The 26,172-nt window shown below is 42.2% G+C and overlaps 1 protein-coding gene across 1 annotated transcript in view; it reads left to right on the plus strand.

Moving 5' to 3' along the window:
- Nucleotides 1-1,253: 1,253 nt before the first annotated feature.
- The window catches only part of ERMP1 (endoplasmic reticulum metallopeptidase 1), a 36,437-nt gene continuing 11,518 nt past the window's right edge, over nucleotides 1,254-26,172 (plus strand). The window contains exons 1-9 of the mRNA XM_070935558.1: nucleotides 1,254-1,591; nucleotides 11,427-11,728; nucleotides 12,969-13,096; nucleotides 13,839-13,944; nucleotides 16,864-17,010; nucleotides 18,026-18,118; nucleotides 18,328-18,540; nucleotides 23,184-23,404; nucleotides 24,092-24,266. Coding sequence (XP_070791659.1) covers nucleotides 1,254-1,591; nucleotides 11,427-11,728; nucleotides 12,969-13,096; nucleotides 13,839-13,944; nucleotides 16,864-17,010; nucleotides 18,026-18,118; nucleotides 18,328-18,540; nucleotides 23,184-23,404; nucleotides 24,092-24,266 — 1,723 coding nt within the window. The remainder of the gene's footprint in view (nucleotides 1,592-11,426; nucleotides 11,729-12,968; nucleotides 13,097-13,838; nucleotides 13,945-16,863; nucleotides 17,011-18,025; nucleotides 18,119-18,327; nucleotides 18,541-23,183; nucleotides 23,405-24,091; nucleotides 24,267-26,172) is intronic.

Below are 26,172 nucleotides of genomic sequence, written 5' to 3' on the forward strand. Positions count from 1 at the left end.
CCACTAGCACTGGTCTTACCTAGTTTGGATAATGAATCTGCAAGAAAACAAGGAAGCTCAGAGAGCACCAAGGACCCTGCTTATCCGAGTATTGATTGCTAGCAATGTGAGCGTTCTGGTCTTTTTGTTTCCTTTTTACCTTTTAGAATAGAATACAATAGAATAACAAGAGTTGGAAGGGACCTTGAAGGTCTTCTAGTCCAACCTCCTGCTCAGGCAGGAAACCCTATACCATTTCAGACAACCGGTTGTCTAAAAACTCCTAGTGTTGGAGCATTCACAGTGTTGGAGGCAAATTGTTCTACTGACTGTACCTGACAGAACAGACAGTCAGGAACAATCTGTTGTTGTCTCTTTTGAACGGTGTGGGAAAGTGTTTTATCTCCTAGGCCTGTTTTCTGGATGTAGTTTCATACACCATCCAAAACTAATTCATTTATACAACACGGGGAGTAGAAAGGAGCCCCAAGGCAAAGGAAAAGAGGCAGCAAAGAGAAGATGCTGCCCCTGCCAAACCGCCTCCACTCCAATCCAAATTTCAGGTGCTTGGGAAGGTATGAAAAGGGCATGAAATAGGAGGGTGACGCGGGGTGTGGAGGAGGGGGCAGAAAAAGAAAGTGGGAGGAGAGAGGGGGGGGAGAGAGAGGGAGGTAGGGGGGAGAGAGAGGGGGGAGAGAGAGAGGGGGGAAGGCGGGAGTGACAAATGCCTGGGCAAGAACGGAGGGGAGACGACAGGAACCGAGGAAAGCCGCTTAGCTCGGCTCAGGAGAGAGAGAGAGAGAGAGAAAGAGAGAGAGAGAAGGAGAGAGATGAGGGGGGGGAGGCGGGGCGCGCGCGAACCTGGGTGAAAGAGAAGGGAGGGGTGAGTTTGAGAGCGAGAGGAGAGCAGAAAAATAAAGGGGAGGGGGAAAGAGGAGAGACGAGACCAGCCGGAGAGCGAAGTGGACAAACCCGAGACAAAAAAAGAAGAGGAAGCGAAGCTCTCTTTTTTGCCTTTCAGGTTCCCTCCTTTTCCGCCCGCCCCTTTTCTCGGAGCCGCTGCAGCTTCCCGAACGATTGGGGATTCCCGAGCTCCAGGCGATTGGTGGACTCGGAGGAAAGTCCTCCTTCTTCTCCCACCCCCCTCCCTCCGTCGCGAATGAGAAGCGGTACTGATTGCGGGGAGGAAGTTTTGGGCCTTTCTCCCTGCCGTAGGCTTCTACACCGCGGCAAATCCCGACGGGATCTTCAGCAAGGACCGGCTCAGGATTTAGATGGAGCGGAGTTCGGCGGCAGTAAATGCGGTGAAGCGCCTCCGGAGCCAGGCGCCGCCGATGCACAATAACAACCACCACCATCAGCAGCAGCAAGGCCGACGGCGGTGGCAGCAGCAGCATCAGGAGCCTCCGAAGCAACGCTGGGAAAAGGAAGAAGATGAGAGAGACGGCAAGAAAAAGCCGGCAGGGAGAGGCGCGAGCTCCCTTCCGGAGCTGCTGACGGCGCTCGTGCTGGTCCTCTACTTGCTGGGTCTTCGCTGGCTCGTGCACCTTTCCTTCCAGCAGTTGGTGACGGGAACGAGCGACCCCGCGGAATTCAACGCCCCGCGCGCCAGGTAATTGACAGCCCCGCGCGCTCGTCCCGCCACCCCCTTCCCTCCGCGTGCTGCTAATAGAGGACAGGTCCTTTATCCGCTTGGAATAAGAAGCACCTGGTCCTACTGATGGGTTTTTTAAAAAAAAATTTTTTTTTTAATTTAATTTTATTGTTTTGTACACTTGGACTTTTTTACTCTCGCTTGAGCTTAACCCGGTCAGTTTGGCAGTTCCTTCACTAAGTGCTAAATAGCGGCACGTTTCGCTCCGTTACACTCCTCACCTGTGAGAGATAAATATGAAGCCTTTTATTAGGACTCCTACGGGCAGTTGCACCTTGTGTTCTTCCCTGTTGTCAAAAGTCCGGATTTTCACCATCGCTCCCGTCCCGCCCTCGTTCTTTGTGAGGATTTAGCGATTGTGGCTTTTGGGTTCCCCCCCCCTTCATTTATCTCCAAAATGAATCGAGGAGAGTTGCTTTCAAATGCATACTAACGTTCAGGAGGGTGTTCCTATTTTCCCATGCATTTTTGCTAAACGTGAAACTTTGCTGATTGATCTTTGGAGGGGAATTAGGTTTGGGCCAATGGAGTCCTTCAGTAAACCATTTTTAAAAAAGTGGGGGGGTGTCTCCTGAATTCCTGATTTTATCTCACCAGGGTTGTAGCTTCTACATCTTGTCTATATTGTATGTAAAAGAGGAAAGTGGCCTCTCTGACATTTCCAGTTGGGTATAGAGGAATGTGTAGATAACCTTAAGGGATGCAAGAACATTTAAGGCAAAACAAGAGACAGCTCAGCCCTCGGAATGGAGAAGGTGTGAGAAAGAAATTTGAAATAACACTGCTTTGCTTCTGTTTGGTATAAAGGGGCAGAAGGAAGTTGGCAGGCTTTAAAAGATTATTTTTTTATTATACCCTACAATAGTAAAATGCCATTTGTGGAATCCTTGCTCTGTTTTCTGATCTGGTCTGCATCGACAATACGGGCTGACAGAAAAAGTCTGTTGGTTACTACTTTGATTCAAGACGGAAAGTACAAAAGCCATCTTTTTCTTTATGCTCCTTTGAAAAATTAACTGTATACTCTATTTGGGCTGTGGTGTGAACAGACCAGGAATAAGAAGAACAAGGTTCAGCCATAGAAATTCACAGGATGAATTTGGGACAGTCACTCTCCTTCAGTCCAGTTCATCTTAGAGTTCTTATAGGAATGAAATGATGGGAAATCCCTATGCATACAGAAGATAGATCGATAGATAGATCTTTGTGGGAGAAGAGAGTATATAAAGAAATATATCTAAAGTACATAAATAATATTTGCTGCTCAGTACCAAACATTTCTCTCTTGAAGTTGAAGAGTTTGTATGTGAGATTTATCTATATATGCAATTTATTTATGCAATGTATTTATGCAATGTATTTACACAATGTATTTATGAATTTATTATACCCCCTCAGTCCCCAATAGAGGCTCAGATATTACACAATTCTCATTTGAGCAATCCCTGCTGATTTTTCTTCAGGCCCATTGCATGTGCAGAGAGAACTTGAAGAGAAGTAAGATCAGTCAATCTGTATCACTTTGCATGGAGCATTTGTAGAAGCCAAAATGAGCATAATGAAAAGAGATAGAGTCCCTTTCAATATTTAGAGAATAAGCAGTACTTCACCATATAGGTGAACATGTTTGATTTGGAGTGCATCGAGGCATACATCAAGCCAGTTAAATATTGAATAACTTTCTCTTTCTTGCAGTGACCTGAATAATGGGAAGAATAACCACACCAGTAATGAATCACTCTGAGTGGATGTTAGCCTTTTGTAGATTTTTATATCACCTTACCCAGTGTTTACTTTTGTATGGGTCATTTGGTTTATTTAAAACTTTGGTCTAAATTGTGCAACCTTCTTTTGATATGGGAACCATATAGTCAATTTAGTACAATGCTGAATAGACAAATGATCTACATTTGCTATTTCTATTTCTTACAATATTTAAGTAAGGCCCATCTTTATATTTTTGAAAGTTATAAAACCAGGAAAAGACAAGGAGTGGCATATCCCTTTTTTATACTATTTTCATTTCTTTAATTCTCTGAATATTTCTTTCTTATATCGCTATACTGAAGTAGATATGGTATCCATATTTTTATACCAACCTGTATAAATAAATAAACATTTTTCTAGCTTTCTGTGAATATTATTTTGTAAGTTACTCTTGACTTTAAAAATAGGCATGAGTAACAAAACCAATTAAAACATTTCTTTTGATCATATTTAAAGCAGTAAAGTGAAAATAATAACATACTGTTCTATTGTACTGTTACTTAAAATCATATTTAATGAATACAACACTATAAAAATGCTTGGACACTTTAATGCAGGTGGAGATGTAGTTCCCTGGACAGGTCATGCCATAAGCAGAAAACAGCTAGGATCCACTAAAAGAAGGATCGATCCTTCTAGCCTTCTAGTATAGGGAAAAGACAGTAAGTTAAATATTGGCAGCAAATGTTAAGTAGTCATTTTTCTCAGATTTCTATGCAATCCTGAAAAAAAGTTATTGTGCCATCAAGATGCTATCAACTCTTAGTAACTACATAGCTAAATTTTCTTCCTAATCTGGTGCTTCCGATCTTCCAGTTCCCATTGTTCCCATTGCCTTGGTAAATGAGTCACTCCATCTTGCTCCTGCTTATCTTCTTAATTTCTTCCACTTTTCCCAGCATTGTCTTCTCCTGAGTGGAAAACAAGTTGAGGCCGCTTTACTTAGGGAGATTCTGTGCTTATGTGAAACTCTTCCAAATAATATTCAAAGCACACATACTGCTACAAGAAGAACCAGTTCTCCATTGTGGATGGAGACAGCAGCCAGGATGGGGTGTGCTCGTCTGTTCAGGTTGATAGACTGAGCCTGTCAAAGTTGCTAAATCCCGCCCTTGTTACTGGGCAGATCCAGCTTTTGGCTCAGTCTGTCAGCCTGGACAGGCGTGTGGGACTGTACCTCTGGCCAATTTCTAACTGATTGTCTATCTTTCCTGTCATTTGAATTCTGATTCTTCTTGATATTACTGGTTTGACTTGGACTGTGATCTGGACTACTCTTGGACTTCGACTACAAACTGTGAGACTTTTGGTCCCCAGTAACTGGCTTGCCCGGTTATCGGGGGAAGACTTCCCTCAGCCCTTTCACTCCCATCCCATCGAATTGCGCTTCAAATGCTGGTTTTCAGGGGTTGCGGAGCTTTGCGCTCCCGTGTACAGGGCTGCAGGCTTTGTCTTGGCGCCTGAGCTAAATTGGCAGTTGTGGAGTTTTCACGCTCCCCTGGGTATCCTCCAGCGGCCATTTTGAATTCGCTAACGGCCGATAGCTTTTTACTGACTTTTCCGACAGCACGATGTTGTGGGGCATTAAGAGGCTGATCGGAGCCGGCTAGCGGAGCTTCGCGCTCCCGGCGGTGACAATTTGAGTGCCTGAGTCGTCCATCTGCTCGGCACCTTGAAGAGGTTTTTTTGTGCGCCGCTGCCTGTTTCAGCACAAAAGTCAGCTGAGGGCGCCATTGCCCTGACCGTTTCTCTGCGCTCCTTTTTCTGTTTCACGCATTTCACACCAACGAGTTAAGCCGTGAGGGTCTGGACTCCCTGGCTTTTAAAAAGAAATAGGAGGGGTCTCGCACCCCCATTGGCAGCATTTTTGGCGACCCAGTGAGGAGAGCGATCCTTGTGGAGCTTTGCGTTCCCCAAACAGCGCAGATCGCACTGGGCTCAGTTCGGCTCCATTAGCGAAAGCCCGATCGCTCATATAATTGGTGGAGTTTTCCTTGTGCTCCCATTTTACTTATTATTGCCTGCTTGGGTCCATTTGCCTCAGCGTTGTTTGCGCTGATTTTAGGCCTCCAGGCTTTGGCCTGTGCCTTCTGAGGGCTTATTATACCTGGCCTTGCCTGTCTCTGCGACATTGGGCACTGCTCCTGGATTTGTCCGAAATTTGCGTGTCAGGAGGTTTCTTCTTTGACTACCTGTTTTTATTAACTGACTGCTGTGTTAATTGACAATGCCCAAAGCTTCACATAAGTCGAAGCATGGCCGGAAGGCTGGACACTCGGGGAGCCCCCATTCTTGGGGGGACTCGCCCTCCAGGAAGGACCAATCTACGGTCCCTTCTTCTAGACCGATGACCTCTGATGCTCCTCGGTTGCATCATAAGTCCTTCTCCAACTTTGCACCCTCCCGTGCTGAGGTCCGCCGGGATAAGGTTCTCAAAAGACTGTGTGCAAAGGCAAGTGGACACCAGCCTTCTGCCAGGGAGGTTAGCGCTGTCTCTTCACGGGTGGCCACCGCATCTGATCCTGGGGCGCAAGTTGACCAAGTTTCCCTCCAGGATTGCCCAGTGGTCATACAACCAGACAGTCTGTGGGGCTCGGGGGCCGCTCCAACACGTATACTTCCACCTGAGCCCTCCCAGGCTCCTTGGTGACTTTCCCCAAGGCAGCTGCTACACCTGCCCCTACTGGCCAGGGGCCTGGAGTTGGGCAGCAGCGCGATTTTCTGTCACCAGACCAAATCCAGCAAATCATCGCAGCAGCGGTGCAGCAGTCGTTGGCTTCACAATTTCTACCCGTCAGTAGGGAGGCCTCTATCCAGTCTGGAGTTTCTACTTTTCGAGTGGATGTCCAGCAGGAATTTGCTCTTTCGATCGAAGCTCCGGACTCCCCGGTCTCCTCCGTTGCGAGCCGTGTGTCTTCTCAGGCCAATGACATATCTCAGGATCTGGATCTGTCAGAAGATGAGGACCTCCCTCTGGACCAGCCTGCGTTTACGGGCTTATTTCCCCAGGCCTTGTTCAAATCCCTGCTGCACAAAGCTGTCAATATGGCCCAACTGGGCGCACCACCTCCAACGCCGACTGCTTCGCTTACGGCCAAAGCGGCTCTGGATCCTCTGTTCGCTGAACCATCCAGGACTGTGGACACCATCCCTACCCCCACTCTGTTCCTTGATGTTATCTGGAAGCAGTGGTCCTCACCAGGGTCGGCTTCGGCCCCTACAGCAACTGACCGATGAAATTTCAGTGTGGCACCGGATCTGGCTTCCCTTCTCCAGGTTCCGACTGTGGATGCTCCAGTGGCCGCACTCTTGCCACACGTTGCGGTTCCCGGTGATCCAGATGAAGGTTTCCGTCCAGAGGAGCACCGGGCGGAACAGGTGTTGCAACGGGCGCACCAGGACGCCACTTGGGCCATTCGGTCAGCATCTACAGCATCCTTCTTTAATCACACTACTCTCCTATGGCTCCATCATCTACAGGAGACTTTGGCTACTGAAGATGTCCGTGTCCGGCAGGAACTAAATAAGATTATCACCGCCACACAATTCTCAGCGGACGCTACTCTGAACGCCGCTCCCTCACTTCTTCTGTTGCTGCACATCGCTTGGTCTGGCTCCATCACTGGCAGGCCGACGCCAGGCATAAATGGCATCTGGCTTCGGTTCCATTTGCTGGTTCCAAACTGTTTGGGGACCCCCTTGAGCCCTTCCTTACTAAAACAAAAGACAAAAAGAAAGTCCTTCCGGTTGTCTTCTGTAGGGGGGAATCGAGGTTCCATCCGTACCCGCCCCGTCCCCAATCTCGTTCGTATGAAGGGGCTAACTTTACCTCTCCTTCCGCCAGACCTCATGGGAATTTTCAATCTAGACAGCGGGGCGTCCAGGACAGGGCGTCCAGAGGTAGGACGTTTGTTTCCAAATGGCCCTTTCGAGGGGGAGGAGGTTGTTTCTCCAGACACCGTTGTTAACGGTATCCCGAGTCCTCCCATAGGGGGCAGATTGGTCCCTGATTGGGAAGGTACCACTACGGATAGATGGGTCCTGGCCACCTTACGAGCTGGATTGGTCATTGAATTTCTCTCCCCCCCTCCAATGTTCTTTGTGCGCTGTCCGCTTTCTCATGACTTCGAGAAACAGTCCCTTATGGACTCGGCGGTTCAGCATCTCCTTTCCATCAGAGTTATTCAACCGGTGCCTGATGTGGAACAAGGGACGGGATTTTATTCCCATGTTTTTCTTGTACCAAAGTTATCGGGGGGGTGGAGATCTATTCTGGACCTTAAACGTCTGAACTGGTATGTTAGATACCACAAGTTCAAGATGCAGTCCTTAAAATCTATCCTCAACGGTGTTAGGAGGGGCGATCTCCTCTCTTCCATAGACCTCACTGAGACCTATCTCCATATCCCCATCCTGCCCTCCCATTGGAGGTTTCTTCGATTCTGCTATGGTGGGCGCCATTACCAGTACCGGGCCTTACCCTTTGGCCTCTCCTCTGCCCCTCGTACCTTTACCAAGGTACTGGCTGCCTTAGCAGCATTCCTTAGGGCTAAATCTATTTGTCTACAATGTTATTTAGACGATATTCTAATTTTGTCTTCTACTCAACAGCAAGCTGTCTCTGACCTGCAGCTTACTCTCCAGACTCTGGCTGCCCATGGCTTCTCCATTAACTTGGAGAAGAGCCACCTAGTCCCTACCACTCGTTTGCTCCATCTGGGAGCTCTGATTGATTCAGTGGCACGGAAGGTTTACCTTTCACATGAGCGACAGGATAGCTTGAGGTCCCTGGTTTCTAAGGTTGAACGGGCTAGGTCTGTGTCTCCACTTGTACTGTCTCAGCTCCTGGGGAAAATGATATCCACCATCGCAATAGTTCCCTGGGCCCAGCTGCACTCAAGGGAACTTCAGTGGTTTCTTTTACCGTTGCAGAAGGCGGGCAGAGGCACTTTGACTACGAACGTTCCCGTTCCCAGGAGGGTAATCAGGTCCCTGGGGTGGTGGCAGTCTCCGGCTATATCCCGAGCTTGTCTCTTCTTCGACTCACAGAGAGTGGTGGTGACAATGGACGCCAGCCTCCAGGGCTGGGGGGCTCATTTCCAAGGTCAAGTTGCTCAGGGCACCTGGAACAACACCGACACCTGTCGCCCCATCAACTGGCTGGAACTGCGGGTGGTCTACCTGGCTCTTCGAGCTTTTCGACACCTCATCTCCAACTCTCATATCCTGGTCCTCACGGACAATATCACAGCGAAGGCCCATTTCAATCGCCAGGGGGGCACATGATCCCTCTCCCTGATGTCGGAGGTGTTGAGGTTGGGAGTCTGGTCGGAGACTCACCTCGCCTCGTTGCGGGCAGAACACATTTCCGGTGTCGCCAATGTACAAGCAGACTGGCTAAGCCATCAGCGACTGGATCACGCAGAGTGGCGTCTTCTCCCGCACATCTTCCGTCAAGTTGCGGCCCGTTTCGGGAGTCCGGTGATCAACCTCTTTGCCACGTCAGACAATGCTCAGCTGCCGTGCTTCATCTCGCGGTACCCGTCGCCTCATGCGGCAGCCATCGACACCCTCCACTCCCCGTGGCCTCCGGGACTCCTCTATGCATTTCCTCCGGTCTCCCTGCTCTCCCGAGTAATTCACAAGTTGTTGCTGGGGCAAGCGGAGCTCATCCTCCTCGCCCCATATTGGCCATGCAGGCCTTGGTTTGCGGACCTAGTGTCATTGTCGGTAGCCCCGCCTTTGCAGCTACCTCAAGCAGAGGACGCCTGACTCAAGGGGCTGTGAGGCACCCGGATCTACAGTGGCTCCGTCTGACCGCTTGGCGGTTGAGCGGCGTGCCCAAGGAGATGCCCACATCCCGGCAGACGTGAGCCACACCATTCAGGAGTCATGGAGACCTTCTACGGACTGAATTTACTTGGCCACCTGGTGGGCCTTTTGTACATGGTGTGATCGGAACGGGGTTCAACCCCTCCAAGCCTCGATCGTCAATATACTGGTGTTTCTTCAGGAGGGCCTTTCCAAGCGGCTTTCTCTTAACACATTGCGAAGGCAGGTGGCGGCGATCTCGATACTTACCTTCGGATCGTTGTCTTCCTTGGCCCAACATCCTTTGATTCACCGTTTTCTGCGGGGCGCTACCAATTTATGTCCTCCAGTTGTTCATAGGTACCCAACTTGGGACCTCTCTATTGTTCTTAATTCTCTCACGGCTGCTCCATACGAGCCGTTACGAACAACTAGTCTTCGTCTTTTAACGTGCAAAGTTGCATTTTTGGTAGCTATTACCTCGGCTCGCTGCATCTTGGAGATGGCCGCCCTCTCCATCCGTAATGACCTCTGTGTATTTCACGCGGACCATGTGGTACTCCGTCTGGACCCTACATTTGTGCCTAAGATCAATACCACCTTCCACCGCATGCAGGAACTTGTCCTGCCCAACTTTTGTCCTCGTCTGGCTCACCAGCTTGAACGGTGGTGGCACTCTCTGGATGTCCAACGGGCACTATGTATCTACATTAAGCGGACTTCCACAGAACGGGATCTCTTTTTGTTTCCTTCCTGCCAGTTTCTTTAGGTAGCAAGGTTTCGTCAATGACCATCGGACGTTGGATTCGGCAGACAATAGCCAAGGCCTACGAACTACGTTCTCTTCCGAGACCTCCTCGACTGACTGCGCATTCTACCCGCAGCGCTGCAACATCGGCGGCCTGGGCCACACAGGCCTCATTGCTCGAAATCTGCAGGGCGGCTACATGGACTTCGCCTTCTCTGTTCATCCAGCACTATAAACTGGACAAATTTGCTTCGGCAGATGCCGCTTTTGGTCGTAGGGTGCTACAGCGGGTTCTTTCAGGGGAGGGTGTTTTGGACCAGCCTGGTCCCACCCAATTGTAGGGACAGTGAACTTTGGTATGTCCCCTCCTGGCTGCTGTCTCCACCCACAATGGAGAAGGGGCGTTGGTCCTACCTGAGACGCACCTTCTCATTGGGTGGAGACAGCAGCCAGACCCTCCCTTCTGGTCTCTATCTCTCGCCTATTTCCTTTCTCTCTTGTTTGGTGTCCTACACGCCGAGCCTGTCTTCTTGTCTTCGCCAAAAGCTGGGTCTGCCCAGTAACAAGGGCGGGACTTAGCAACTTTGACAGGCTCAGTCTATCAACCTGAACAGACGAGCACACCCCATCCTGGCTGCTGTCTCCACCCAACGAGAAGGTGCGTCTCAGGTAGGACCAACGCCCCATATCTCAGTTCCTGTTTAAAAACATCTACAAGTTCCAGGTTACATGTTCATTTATCAAGGAAAATAGTCCAATAATATTAGAAAAAACTTCCCTACTTGTACAATTTCCTTAATTTTAGAATATTTTGAACCTGAATTATATTCCAGATTGATTTTGTGTTATATACATTAATGCAGTAACTCCACATATGTAATGCTGTGCATATTAAAGGAAATGTGGTAGTCTTTTATGATAATGTAATACAAAAGTACGTAGGTTTTCTCATGTATAAATCTGAAGCACAGAAATCAGCAGGTCACATATAAGTATATGAACAGTACGTTGCAGTATTGAAGTCTTATATAATTTTTCTTGTAGGTAATAGAATGCTACATATGAACCTCATGACCTGCAAATCATGAAAAAGTTATTAGAATTATTTCATAGTACATACCAGTCAATTTGATACTTGAGTCAGAATTTATAAGAGCTGTACATTTCACCCATATTTATAGATTGCTGTGTTTTAAGTCACTGATTTTCAACTGGTGCCATATGTACTACTGGTAGGACTCCAAAATAGTTTAAATGGGATATAAATTGTTGAACCTTGAATTGAGTCTTTCAAAACTTACCATACACAATAAATGTAGGGAAAAAACTGACTCTTCTTGTTAGCAAAAGTGGGTAAATTTTTGTTTTTTATAATAATGGGATCTAAATTCTTTAATGGAGTGATTGGTGGGAATTATGAAATATTTTATAATAATTTTCTAAAGTTTTATTTTATATGTCCCACAGGAAATATTTAGAAAATATTACTGCAATTGGTCCAAGAATTGTTGGAAGTCCAGAAAATGAAATTTTCACTGTTGACTACCTCTTGAAACAAGTTAAAGCTATTGAAATTAAAAGGAATCATGCCCATACAATCTCTGTAGATATACAGAGGCCAACAGGCACTTTCAGTATTAACTTTCTTGGAGGATTCACCAGTTATTATGACAATATTACTAATGTTGCTGTTAAACTGGAACCCAGAAGAGGAGCTAAACATGCTGTGATGTTGAATTGTCACTTTGACTCTTTACCAAATACTTCAGGTAAATAGATCAAAGAATTTTACAGTTCTATTCTTAAATAAATGTAGTATAATTGAGTACAGTAACTGTTTCAAAATCATTCTAATTGGATTGAGATATAAAATAGTAGTTGTTCTCTTCTGTTTCAGCTTTTTCTGTTGAACTAATTCTCAGCATATTCATTTAAAATTGCATACTGTTTGTATGAACAATATATTATTTTGTTTAATTAAATGTATATTGCTTAAAAACAAATATAACTTATTCATGTGATTAGATTCTTGCAAATATTTATGAATTTATCTTGGCAATTCAAAACATTGTCCCAATTTCTCCTATAGAACATTCCAAATGGGAAAAAAAATCACAGTAGCAATTAATGCTGCAAGTCTTTACAGGTCATGGATTTTCTTCTTTTTACTATTATTCCTCCTGAACAATCTTAATTTTGTAATGGTAAATTTGGCAGTGTTGAGTTCTATAATTCAGTTCCTGTTTGTAATGAACAGTAAACTTTTTTTTTACTTTTTATATTAAATGGCTTATATTTTATGGACAAAAAGTTATATAAAAGTGTCAACTTTTTTTGCATAACTGCAGGTCTATTCCCATTTTATTTTATTATTTTCTGAAATGTTCCGTTTCCCATCAATCCAGGCACTATCCAGGAGATAGTTCATCCAGTCTTCTATACTATGATCTTTTAAAATGTTCTATAACACACCAGATCAACTAGACACAAGAACAGTTTTTTCCCAAACATCATCACTCTGCTAAACAAATAATCCCTCAACACTCTCAAACTATTTACTAAATCTGCATTACTATTAATCTTCTCATTGTTCCCATCACCCATCTCCTTCCACTTATGACTGTATGACTGTAACTTTGTTGCTTGTATCCTTACGATTTATATTGACTGTTTCCTAATATGATTTGATTGCTTATTTGTACCCTATGACTATCATTAAGTGTTGTACTTTATTTTTCTTGATGAACGTATCTTTTCTTTTATGTACATTGAGAGCATATGCACCAAGACAAATTCCTTGTGTGTCCAATCACACTTGGCCAATAAAAAAAATTCTATTCTATTCTATTCTATTCTATTCTATTCTATTCTATTCTATTCTATTCTATTCTATTCTATTCTATTCTATTCTATTCTATTCTATTCTATTCTATTCTATTCTATTCTATTCTATTCTAATTATGTTTCAGCCTCAGGAAATTAGTGTGTAATATATCTTATTATTTTAAGGTGCTAGTGATGATGCTATCAGCTGTTCTGTAATGCTTGAAATACTGCACATACTTGCAAAATCGTCTGAACCTTTGCAACAATCTGTTATATTCCTGTTTAATGGGGCAGAGGAAAGTATCTTACAGGTAAGAAAGCACTGAGTAGATTCTTAATACGTACTGAGAAAACATACAGAGTTTATTCTTTAATATCAAACTAAAATTGCTATGAAGGTGTACAAAACTAAAGGACTTGACAGATACTTGAATAAAAGTAAGAATTTTTTTTTCTTTCCCATCATGGCAGTGAAACTGAGTTTAGTTCTTACTCTTGATTATGTGCACATGTGTGGGCATGTGTTTCATGAAAACACTATTGCAATTAAGAAAAGAATAGTTTGCTCAACAATGGCTAAGGAGCTGAGAGTGCCTATTTAAAATGGCCCTGCCCTCTTTGAGTTAGGAAAACTGTTCTATCAAGCTGTTCCTGTGGAAGAAGATCAGAACATCTTGAAAATACATAAAGTGGGTATATATTATGTCATTGCCTGCCAAGATTAATCATTTAGATTACTCAGTCTTTCAAATGCGCACGTTCTCTTCTCAGACTATGAAAAAGCTGGCCTGCTTAACATTTATTAGTGAATTGTTACATCATTTATTCTTTTTACATTTCATGTTGTATAATGTATAAACACATTTAATATGTTTTATCAGTTTTTTGATGCTGGCTTGTAACCTAATAAACTTTGAACTAATTAAGCAAGAAAGCCAAGAGAGCAACAAAACATTTTTCCAGAACTAGAATCATCTTTGTGCAATCAGAAAGTATTTCAAATATAATATATATATATATATTCTGTCCATTGTCTTTACTGTTTAAATCAAGGCTAGTCATGGCTTCATTACACAACACCCATGGGCCAAATCCGTGAAAGCATTTATTAATCTGGAGGCTGCTGGAGTAGGAGGGAAAGAACTTGTGTTTCAGACTGGTAAGATTTTTAATACTGTTCATGTAAGTCTTGTGACAATTTCACTTCAAAATCACAATGCCTACATTTTTCAGTTGAAGATCACAATAAGATTTTCATTTCTGATAAACAATGATTTTGCTTTTGTTACTTGCTGTTAGATGTACTTTTTATTGGGTTTTTAAGCCTGGATAATTGTTAAATGATTATTTGTTACAAAACTGTCCCATTGCTATCACAAAGCTTTTATTGTGGCCTTTTAAAAATAGATTACTGCGATAAAGGGGAATTCGAAGTGGATTTTATTGCTTTTATAAATAGATTTATAAAATTTCATTGACATATTTGGTAATTGGTTTAAATACAGTTGGTATTTGTGAATGTAAATGTGTGTTGAAAAGTGTGAAATGTAAATGAGGAGAGAGAGCTGGCCTCTTTCCAGAAGCCTTTTGTGACCCAGGTCCTGCTTCTCTGGGCTAAATGTTTATTTTCATCTGGAAGTCAGTACTGTTTAGTCTGCATAAATATATGTTCGGAATGGTGGTATCCCAGGCATTGATGAACTGTAAAATTTGTTACTACTGGTTCTATGGGCGTGGCTTGGTGGGGGGGGGGGTTAAGGTGACTGGGTGGCCATGGCCAACTTTTTTTAAAAAAAAAACTTTTAAAAGCATTTTTTCTACAACCTCTTTGGTCGAAGAGGTTGCAGAAAAAATGCTTTTAAAAGCCTCTGATGATCAGGCAACTCAGCTGGGATCGTTAGAGGCTTTTAAAGGCATTTTTTTCCCCTACAACCTTTTCGGCCGAAGAGGTTGCAGAAAAAAATGCTTTTAAAAGCCTCTGACGATCCCAGCTGAGCTGCGCAATCATCAGAGGCTTTTTTTTTTTTTTTTTAACTTTTAAAAGCATTTTTTCGGCCGAAGAGGTTGTAGAAAAAATGCTTTTAAAAGTAAAAAAAAACAGCCTCTGATGATCGCGCGGCTCAGCTGGGCATGGGGGGGGCGCAGGGACTTTTGCTACTGGTTCTCCGAACCACCCGCCGCCATCGCTACCGGATCAGATGATCCAGTCCGAACCCACAGTATTTCACCCCTGATCCCAGGGCTATATCAGTCTGTGAGAACTGACATGACATTCATTTTTGTTGTATGACATTCCTGCAGCTTGATGGAAAGCGATCTGCCAATATTAACGGAATTAAACATGAAAGAGCTGAAGCTTTAGCTACAGTTTAACATCAACCTGATCTCAGCTTTAGGCAGTTTATAACCTAAGAAAGGCATTAGAAACACATCTGGGTGTAGCAAATATTTGGTTGCTTGCTACAGAAATTTATATAAGGAAGATTCTTCCTTACCTAAACAGCCATCTGAGTGGCATACAACATTTGGGTCAAAGTATTATCTTGGAGGAGTTTTAAGACAGCTTGTACTAATTCATTGTTAGGAAAAAGACATTTTAATGGCTGTTGCAGTTTCTTGTGGGAGGGAAGAAATCACTATATATTTAATTGGGTTCAATTGGATTCCACTCTACGTTCATTTTTGGACTTTGGCTCTTTTAGCAAATGCCATGACTTTCAGTTTTTGGAAATTATCTACCAGCCTATTCAGTTTGCAGTGCTGAACTACAGAGCTCATTGGCATTCTAAGTTGCATTGGTGAGCAGGAGATAAGGCCTACATCATCTCCATATAGGACTATTATTTTGGGAGTGTAACAATCTGTGTTAGTCACTGTCTCAGTTACAGAGTTAAAGAATAATTAACAAAGTAGGGCCCAAAATATATTCATGACACATTTGTATGAATATCGCTTCTGAAAGCAGCCCTTGGTTATTATATCTAACTCTGAGGAAGGAGTTGGCATATGAATTTTTGATCACACAAAGAAGATTCATGTTGGTATTCCCGAGATTATCCCACAGACTTTCTAATTGTAGAGTCAACGGTAAATAGAAAGTCCCAAAATGCCACAAATAAGGTTGATTATATAAATTATTCCTGGATAAAATGATGTAATATCAAAATATGGTATACACTGACTATCTCAACTTGTTTGTCCCCTATAATTTCCCTGGATTTCATCCAAACGTGGAGTTTATTACTCACGTTCTTTGCATATAACTTGCCTGGGATATGTATTAAGATAAGTTTGTGATTAGTGAGGTTTTCCTCATTTTTTTAGAAATAGGAACATTTATGGTTATCCCAATCCTTAAACAACTTCTCTATTGTAATTGAGGACAGCATACAAAGTTTCATAATATGCTTCCCGAGTTTGAGTCCTGATTGGCCCTGAGCAGAAATTCACCCAAACCGAGAAGTATTCCTTTTCTTGACAGAAAGGATGTGTTGTTGCTATGCATCTTTCATAGTCTTCAGCTTCTTCTCCCTAAGGATTGATTCATATTGTGATTTGAGATCTTACAACATTTTACAAATGGCCTAAGATGATAACATTTATAAACAACATAGATGACTTTAATTTTCCTTGTGAGCAGCTGACATTCTCAAACCTTTGTTGATCTTAGTTGTACAGGGTAAATGGGACAGTTCCTCTTGAATCAATTTTGCTGATCACCAATCATACAACTCCATCTGGAAAACTTGTGGTCAATTGACAAATAAATTGAACAAATTTCTAAAACATCTTTGATGTTTCATCTTCAGCAATTGAGTTGTGGCATTAGCATTTTTTTTACTACCTTTGGGTCATGGTAGAGTGTATCCTCTGAAAAGCCACTCTCAGGTATGTCACGTTAAATGTGGGAAAGGGAATGGGACAAAAGGAATTTAAAATTCTTGTGAATTTGCTTTTGAAATCATATTTAGAATCAAAGCCATAGGTTTTGCTTATGGTAAAGCATAAATTAAAATATAGAACGCTAAATTAAAATTTATTTTTATTTCACTTCTCTTAATTCTCTTAATTCTTACAGGACCTGAAAACCCTTGGCTGGTACAGGCATACATCTCTGCTGCAAAGCACCCTTTTGGTTCTATCGTGGCTCAAGAGGTGTTTCAGAGTGGTGTCATCCCTGCAGACACAGATTTCCGTATTTACAGAGATTTTGGCAATGTTCCAGGTGTGTTAGATAGGCTTAATAGGATCAGTAGCTTTTGGGCCTATACTTGGAAGGACAATGAAAAATAGGTAGGAGGATTGTCAAGCAAAGAAAAGCTTGTGAACAGGGCTGTCCAATGATGTTCATGTCTAATGTTGATGTGCACATTGCAGATTTTCTGAACCAAGGAAGTGGTAAAGTAATGAAGGTGGGATTACAAAGACAATGGTTTTATTAAGAATGGTGAATTGGACAAGGAGAACCTCCCTTGTTCCCCATTATTGCTGGGCCAGTGCATTCTGAGCTAATGTTGGTTTAGCAATAGCAATAGCACTTAGACCTGTATACCACCATAGTGCTTTATAGCACTCTCTGAACACTTTACAGTGTCAGCATATTGCCCCTAACTATCTGGGTCTTCATTTTACTGACCTCGGAAAGATGAAAGGCTGAGTCAACCTTGAGCCCCATCAGAATCAAACTCCACGCTGTGGGCAGAGTTTACCTGCAGTACTGCATTCTACGCTGTCAGCTTTACCAACCAGAGTAATAAAGAACTGTTTATTAATATTTTTCTGAAACGTTTTCTGAAGCCACCATGTGAGAAAGCAAGAAAGAAAAGCATAAATACTAAGCACACAAACAAAATTATGAAGCTGTAAGCAAATATTGAAATATGATTGTTTAGTAGAAAATTTCATAGCAATAACACTTAGACTTACATACCGCTTTACAGCCCTCTCTAAATGGTTTACAGAGTTAGCATATTGCCCCCAACAATCTGAGTCCTCATTTTACCAACCTCTGAAAAATGGAAAACTGAGTCAACCTTGAGCCTGGTGAGATTCAAACTGCTAACTGCTGGTAGCCGGCAGTCAGCAGAAGTAGTACTGCATTCTAACCACTGTGCCACCATGGCTCTTCATAGTTAATTTAACTTTACTTGTCAAATAATTAAATTTAGTTAGGAATACTTTGTAAAGTTACACTACAAAGTTATATTAAATAACATGATTTAATTTAATTATACTGACAGGAATAGACCTGGCTTTCATTGAAAATGGTTACATCTATCATACAAAATATGACACAGTGGATCGAATTTTGACAGATTCTATTCAGAGAGCAGGTAAGTATTTTCAGTTTTTCATGATTTCAATGGCAAGGTAAGATTAAATTATTGTTCCCCTTAACGAAAATTGAAATTAATAGGCCGTGTTTTGTGAATTTAAAAAAAAATCAAATTCCAATTGTTTCATGATATAATATTAATGAAATGGTGTGCTGATATACTTAATAAAAGACAAATCTTTAATATATACTATTTTTCTCCCCAAGGTGACAATATCTTAGCTGTACTAAAATACTTAGCAAACTCAGATATATCAACCAAATCTCAGGAGTATCGACATGGAAATGTTGTCTTCTTTGATGTTCTTGGCATGTTTATTTTGGCTTACCCAGCTCGTGTTGGTGCCATTATGAATTGCATCATTGCGTCAGTTGCCATGCTTTATCTGGGCAAAAAAGTTCTACAGCCAAGAAAAAGAGGTAAGTTCATTTCATGTTCTGTCCCACACAGACATTACCCAGGAATATTGTTCTATTTAAGAATAAGCAACCTTATATAAAATATAGAAAAAGAAGTAGGGAGTAAAATACATTAGAAGCAGGAGTTAAAAGTAAAGGAAAACTAAGTAAACCTTGTTTGCATACTGTGCCATATGGATTTCGGGGCCTGGCAAAGCCACTGCTTTTGGAGATGTGAACCAGACATTGGAATGAGGAGCAAGAGAAAAAAGAAATTTAGTTTTGACAACTCTGCTGTCATAAGGGTGATGAGCTGATCTGCCTACTAGGACCTCCTCAATTGCTGTGGGACATGTTGCCAGTTTAACCGAAAATTGGAGACAGAGAGTAAGACAAGGAAGAGAGGAAGAGGGAAAAAAGAGTAAAGTTTATAGCTGGAGCAACCAGAGATGCTGGAAAGAAAAGGATGAAGAGAAATTGGAGAGTAAATCAAAGAACTGAATTGAAGGGCAAGTGTTGGTTCCTGTTTGGGGAGAGAAAAAGAACAATCTAGGGGTTGCTTCCCTAGAAGTCAGGAAACAAACAACCAGAGTCCCAAGATCTTGGAGGACTAGGAGGAGTGTGCCTGGTTGCAAGAAGTAGCTTCACCCACAATTGGAAGAAACAGAGGCAATCAGCTGCTGGTAGGAAAGCTCTGGTTTTGGAGGAAATCTGGACAGAAGACGCTGAGAGAGATTCTTCCCCCTATAGAGGAATGGAAGGTGTTAAATTGAGATGGGAAAAAGTCAAGTGATACTACGAACACTCCAGTAATCCCAGCCAATTGTTTCTCACTAATCAAGGCCAAAGGGAAATGGAGAGAAACAGGGAGAAAGCAGGGGAGGTTAAGGGGAATGGTCACTGAGTAGGGAGACACAAAGTCAGAACTGTGATTTATACCCGTTGTAAATTCCTGCTGAAAATAATCTGTATAAAGTCAAAAGCATAAGGCCTCTTCTACTGTTCTGTGTTTCTGTGTCTATTGCTGCCTTTGCTCAGAGATAGACCTCCAGTTCAGAATTAAACCCTGTCACACTATAACACATAAATGACACCCAATAAGGGGCTAATTATCCCCTTGTTAAAGGATCAGTTGTTAACACAGAGCATGGATATGAGACAGGGAGGAGTGTTTGCCAAGCTGCAAAATCTAAACGGACCAGTTACCAGAAATTTGCTAAGGCATTGGGGGTGGGGGGGGGGTAGTAAAGGTTTGTAAATGGAAGAGCCAATGCAAAGCATACAGGAGGTGCTACACATGCAGTGATAACATCTTGTGAGAAGACAGGCTGTCTGCAAAGTGGCCAGTATCTGGGCTGCTGCCGCCCTGTTCCATTAAGATCTGAGGGATCCTTGGTGCTCTCTGAGCTTGTTTGCTTTCTTGCAGATGTTTCATTACCTAAAACTACGTAACATCATCAGTGCTAGTAAGAAGTGGGGTTTGCTCTCAGTTTAAATTCTAGTGGCTTTTCCTGATATTTATTGATTGATTGGTTGATTGATTGATTGATTGATTGATTTGATTTATATGCCACCCTTTCTCCACAAGGACTCAGGGCGGCTCACAGCAATAAGCAACAACAAGTCCAAATTAAAATTCAAACAATAAAAAAATCTAAAATTCCCGTTAAAACCCCTTCAGTCCAGGCCAGCCTGGCGAAACAACCATGTTTTAATGTCACGGCGGAAAGAGCGAAGGTCGGGGCCCACCCGGAGCTCCAAGGGGAGCTGATTCCAGAGGGTAGGTGCGCCTACAGAGAAGGCTTGCTCTCTAGGGGCCGTCAACTGACATTGCTTGGCCGACGGAACCCCAAGTAGGCCCTCTCTGTGTGAGCGCACCGGGCATTGGGGAGCTGTTGCTGGCTGCAGGTGATCCGCCAGATACCCCGGACCTAAGCCATGTAGGGCTTTATAGGTAATCACCAACACCTTGAACATATTGTTGGCGGACATTCTTTGGTTGGGCTGTTTACTGTTGGCTTGTTTGGCAGTTCCTTGATTGGGGTACTGTTTACTTGATTGTTGGTTTGATGTTAATCTTGGAGTTAATCTATGTTCATCTGGGTGCTGATTGCTGATGGGGAGGTGTTTTGGTCTTTTTATTTCCTTTTTTGGCTTATTGATTGTCTCTTTTCATGGTATGTAGATATTGTTCATGTCTATGTGTCTATTGATGGTTAGTTTGTCAGAAATTCCCTGGCATTTTTGGATTTGGCTTGAATGGTCACAGTTTCCCAATTGAAACTATGGTGGTTTGTGAAACTAAAACATCCTGAAGCAGCCTAAGGCACATAGAAAATTTACTGTTTTCAGAACTAGGGCTCACAAAGAGAAGTAGTAGAGGAACAAGAGTTGTAGTAGTTTTAGGGAAGAATGATATAGTAAGTAGTGAGTGCTAGCATGTGGGTTCTTGTAGGTGTATCATCTAGAGGCCACGTGGGGTTGTGTTGGCTTTCTGGAGTTTTGGAGCCCACTCCCCTGTATATAAGAACCAGTGACACATCTCAAAGGAAAGAGCGGCAACAGTGAGAGAGTATGAGCCAGGAGTGATTCTCTGGAGGAGTCTGAACAGAAATGAAGGAAATGAGAAAGAAAATTTGAAAGCCAAGAGGGAGCTTTCAAGTAGCTTGTGCAGAAACTGAAAAAGGAGGGATGTGGACTGCTTGGAAAAATGTTGGAAAAGGAGGAGGTATCTGAGGACAATGTGGGGGCTGAAGCCATATCTGTACCAGTGTAATTATATGGGAGGGGGGTGGAGGAAGATGTTCCACACGACTTTCTTGCTATGTTTGAACAGATGTCAAAAACAAAGTACTGGACAAAAAGGAACATGATGGGTAGATTAGTTGCATGTTTGATAGTTACCAGTACTTAACAGGGTTATGGTGGGTGGCTAGATTAACTTTGTGTTGCAATTATTAGTGTTTTAAGATGGAGATTATGGTGCTGTGAAGATGGCAATTCTGCAGCACTTTGAGGTCAAGTTTAGAGGTAGGCTTTCCAGAATTTCATAAAACTCTAACCCTAACCCCAAGGGAGACAAAGGGACCTTAAGCATGGCAGTTCTCATTATATGTGGAAAAACGTCATGGAAGCAAAGCATGTCTAAAGAACAAGGTGCAAACAGTTAATTAGACAAGATCTCAAAGAACTGCACAGTTCCTGGTCATGGTCCCAGGTAGGATGAAGAACACTCCTATGCTGGCTCAACAATCCAAAGCATCCTTGGGAACGCAAGGAAAAATCTCCATTATAGGACTGGAGATGTAGGCCTGAAAACCACTGCCATGTGAAGGGGTGTGTGTGTCAAGGATTTTCTGCATGATATCATGTTGGGAATGGACATCCTTATCACTTAAGGGAGTGTTGGTTGGCATGCCAGCTGCCTCTTCAAGCATCTTAGGTGATCCCCCTCCACCCCCACCTAGCAAGTGTTGGTTCATGTTTGGGGAGAAGAGAAGAACAATCCAGAAGTAGCTTCCTGGAAGTCAGATGGTGAAGATCCAAAGGCATGAGTTCCATCCAATAAATGCTGTGAAGGATCCAGCTGGTTGTGGGTGGTGCCTTCACCCAAGACCTTGGAAAAGACAGACGGGTGCTGGAAGAGAAGCCCTGGTTTTGGTGCAAAAACTAGGCAGAGGATCCAGATAGGGGTTCACAACCCCTCTTCAAACCTTATTCCCTCAAGCCATACTTTCTTCCATTACACCCATATTACAATTTATACATTTCCCAGAGATTTATAATTTCATTTTCTGTTTCTGTACCTCCACTGGAGGAAGTGAACAGAAGAAGCTACTTTTAAACTGCCGACTGTAGACAGGAAAAGTATATAAAAGTAAGAACAATGTTTGGGAAACCCATGAAAAAGAAACTAAGAAATTTAAGCTTTGATAATATGTTCCTTGCATCAACTAAGCCTTTATACATTTTCCCTGTCAGTTATTTAGCATGAATATGATTGAAGTTAGGATTGCCTGAGTTTCTGAAACAGGTCAGAGTAAGGATAGTGGTACATGCACAGAAGTTCAGTTTGTTAATCTGCAGATCCTACACAGGAATGTAGGATCTGCAGACTAACAAACTGAACTTCTGTTTGTATCCACAGTTAGTTGGGGACACAACTTGCCCAGATTAGTAAATATATAGACATTGGCCTATTATGATTATTGCCTTTCTCCTCTCATTACCTTGATATGATGCTTTTGATGGCATATGTATGAAATGCTTCTTGGTCTAGAAGAAAAGATAATCGGTAGAAATGCATCTTAGAGAGTAAGTAAAAAATATTGAGTTGAGAGCCATGGGACTAAACAAAATGAAATTTTCTGCTAATTTTAATAAGGCACAACCTGCTATATACTGTATAGAAGCAGTTTCTTCCATAAAAGAGTAAAAGCCTTGCCATGTTGCAATTAAGTCAGATCAGAAACACAGTGACTAGAATACAAAAAGGTAAAATATATAGGGCAATAATTTGCAATTCAGTCATGAAAGGAAAAAGCTTTGTGGTTTTTGTTGCCATTTTTATTTTACCAGGAACTACGTCTTATTACTTTAGTCTTCCTAAAAGAAATAGAACGGTATGTCTCTGATTTTAATATCCTTTTCCTTTTCTCCCCCAGCAATTAATTATCTGAAGGAATTTGCCGTTGCTTTAGGCTTTATAGTGCTTGGTGTCTTTGTCACCTTGACTAGCATCCTTCTTGTGGCAACGTTTATTTCTCTTATTGGACAATCTCTTTGCTGGTATACCCACTACTATGTCTCCTATTTTCTCTACGGATCTGCAGCTCTGGCTACACTGATTTTTGTGCATACATTAGCCAAGAAATTTTATTATAAAGTAAGTACTATTATGTTTTATTACATGATTGAATTTAGCAATGATTATTTTCCTTCCATAAATATAAAGACCTCTGTTAGATGAGTCAGACTGCTCAGTAAAACTCTTCTCTAGGCAGAAGTCTATCCCAACTTTCTCTTATTTGGTCCTTGTTGATTAAATGTTTTGATGTTTCCTCTACATTCCTTAGCGAGGCAAAATTTTCAAGTGAACTTCATTAGAACACAAAAAATGGGCAGTTCTCGGACTATGTGAATCCCAGATCATTTTGATCGCCCTTTGACCTTCTCAAAGTTGGGCTAGCAGAATCCAGGGATAAAATTGTGATCTTTGACAGGATGATGCTGACCCTTTCTTAATAATTGAAACCCTAAAATAGCTGTTTTTAAACTTCTAGTACATCCACACTTGTTCAAAAATGTGATAAGATTCTGGAAAGCTGCCCTTCTGTGTTCACTTAGATTCCTTTTTATACTTGCTTTTTCAAAGGCTTCCTTTTGCATCCCTTGTATTTGTAGTCAGAAGTAGTAGACAATTTCTGGTTGGGACAGCTCCTGTTTCCACAGGAAGTGGAATTTTGTATATATTGTGTATTAAGCAATTTTCTGCTTTTAAAATGCCTGATGCATTGACTTCAAATTTAAATCAAAGAGAATTGACATTTTTATCTTGTTTTTCTTTTCCCAGCATACAAATGAACAGTTCCTAGGAGAACTCTTCGTTGATGTTCCACTTGCAGTTTGGTCTATTTTAGGGCTTCTGCTTACTTACCAGGGAATTTCCTCTGCATATCTTTGTGCAATATGGGTAGCTTTTCCACTCCTCACAAAACTAATGACCTATAAGGAATTGAAAGAAAAAGGTATGGCATCAAGACTTATCCCCATAAGTTCTGGTAATGCAAGGGTGGGCATCTTTATAGCTGAGACAATATTTTTGTGGACTCTGAGAGCTGATGTTGTAAATGGTGATGATAATGTGATGTCTTCAGTCTGGTATTTTCAGCCCCTTTTGGAACACTTATGGCATCTATTTTGTTCTTAAAACCTCCCAACCCTCCCCATGGGAATTATTAGCCCAATTTTGGTGATTTTATTTAAATAAGATGCTATAAGATACGTAAGATGCTATAAACTTTAAACAAGGTTTATAGTATTCACATTTAGTCCCTATAAAACTCTAAATTGGCAAAAGAATTTTGGCGTCAGCTACTCCAGTGTATTCCAAGGCCATAAGGAGGTACTAGGAATTTTACACTTGCTGTAAGCCATGAGGCCACCAAGCCAAAAGCAGCCCCTGATGTAATTTCATTTCATGTAGTTCTCGTGTCTGACAAGAACGCTTTATGCCCTTCTCAGATGTTCTTATCTTGCACGCTTCAATATGCCATTTTACCTCAGCCTTTGGATCATGTCATCCCTGGAACTGGGAAAGAGGAAACAGAGAGAAATCTTCACTGATTCTGCCCAATTATTTCATGGTTTAATATAAGAAGGTGTCTTGGCAACTTGGTTCCTAATATAAAATAGGAAAAGGCAATCCAAATGTCTTATAATCACAGATCTCTAGCCAGGTTGACTGATTTTTGTGAGAGTTCTATTTCTTACACAGCCACAGTTATCGATTTACAATCTGCCCCTTATGTGACATGGAAATGGTCCAGAGGAATACAGCAGAAATTCTTGGTCTTCATCTCCAGAGGTGCCTCTGTAACAGCTGTTACATCAAACCTTTTGAAACCAACACATCTCATTAAATCCAGGAATTTAGTATCAGGGCTTGGAAAGGGTGCAGTCAAAATTCCCAAGAAAACTAATCCAAATGGTGAAATATGTGCCTAGGTTTGCCCTGAGGTTGGAGGCAAAACTTACAAAACTTGAAATAAGGACATCACTTGTATGTTCAAGTACTCACCAATAGTTCATTTCCAACTTCATGTCTGACACAGTTAACATTAATTGATAAATACGATTCTTCCTGAAAACTCTTAAGTTGACAAATAATTATATGAAACTGGATTTTTCAAGGGGACCCTCGTGCTCTTGGGACATGATCAGGTGATGGCAGTGCTTAAGCAAAGGATCCTTGATAGAAAATAATATCGTAAACTCTCAAAAGTGTAGAACTGGAACATATCAACAGCGCACGCTTCAAAGCAGCCTTTGAAATACCTAGTCAGGTTAATGAAACATTTCAGCCAGCAATTATGTTGTTATGGCTCAATATTCTACTATCAGCTAGATAGAAGATTTCATTTCATTTCATATGCAGAAAGACTCCGTCCTTAAGAAGATGGTAACATTGAAACACAAAGTCATATTCTGTTGTAACTTTTACCATGAGTATGTTTATCATAAACTTTTACTAACATGCTTTTATTGGCAAGCTAAGATCTCAAGGTAACTCTGACTGTTGCAACATTTGTTTTTGCAACGTATAAAACTTGCACATGGTAGACAGCAAACTACAGCTAGTCCTGGAGTTGCCGCTACTATTGGGACCAGAATTTTCATTGTGGTCAAGTGATTGGACCCAATTTTACAACCATTTTATGATGGTTGAAAGTTAAATCGCATGATTATAAATGCAAATCCAGCTTAACCAATGTCAGTTTTTTTTCCGGAAAGTGTCCAAAAAAGGTCACACATTGTGATCATGTGACCACAGGACATTATGACCAATTGTAAATGCAACCTAATTGCCAAGCTCCCAAATTATGACCATGTGACCATAGGCGTGGGGCAGTGGTAATAAATTCAAATTTATAT

The sequence above is a fragment of the Pituophis catenifer genome, unplaced genomic scaffold (assembly GCF_029215685.1).
Source record: "Pituophis catenifer annectens isolate HBS135680 unplaced genomic scaffold, rPitCat1.0.hap2 SCAF_2, whole genome shotgun sequence".
Classification (NCBI taxonomy): Eukaryota; Metazoa; Chordata; class Lepidosauria; order Squamata; family Colubridae; genus Pituophis; species Pituophis catenifer.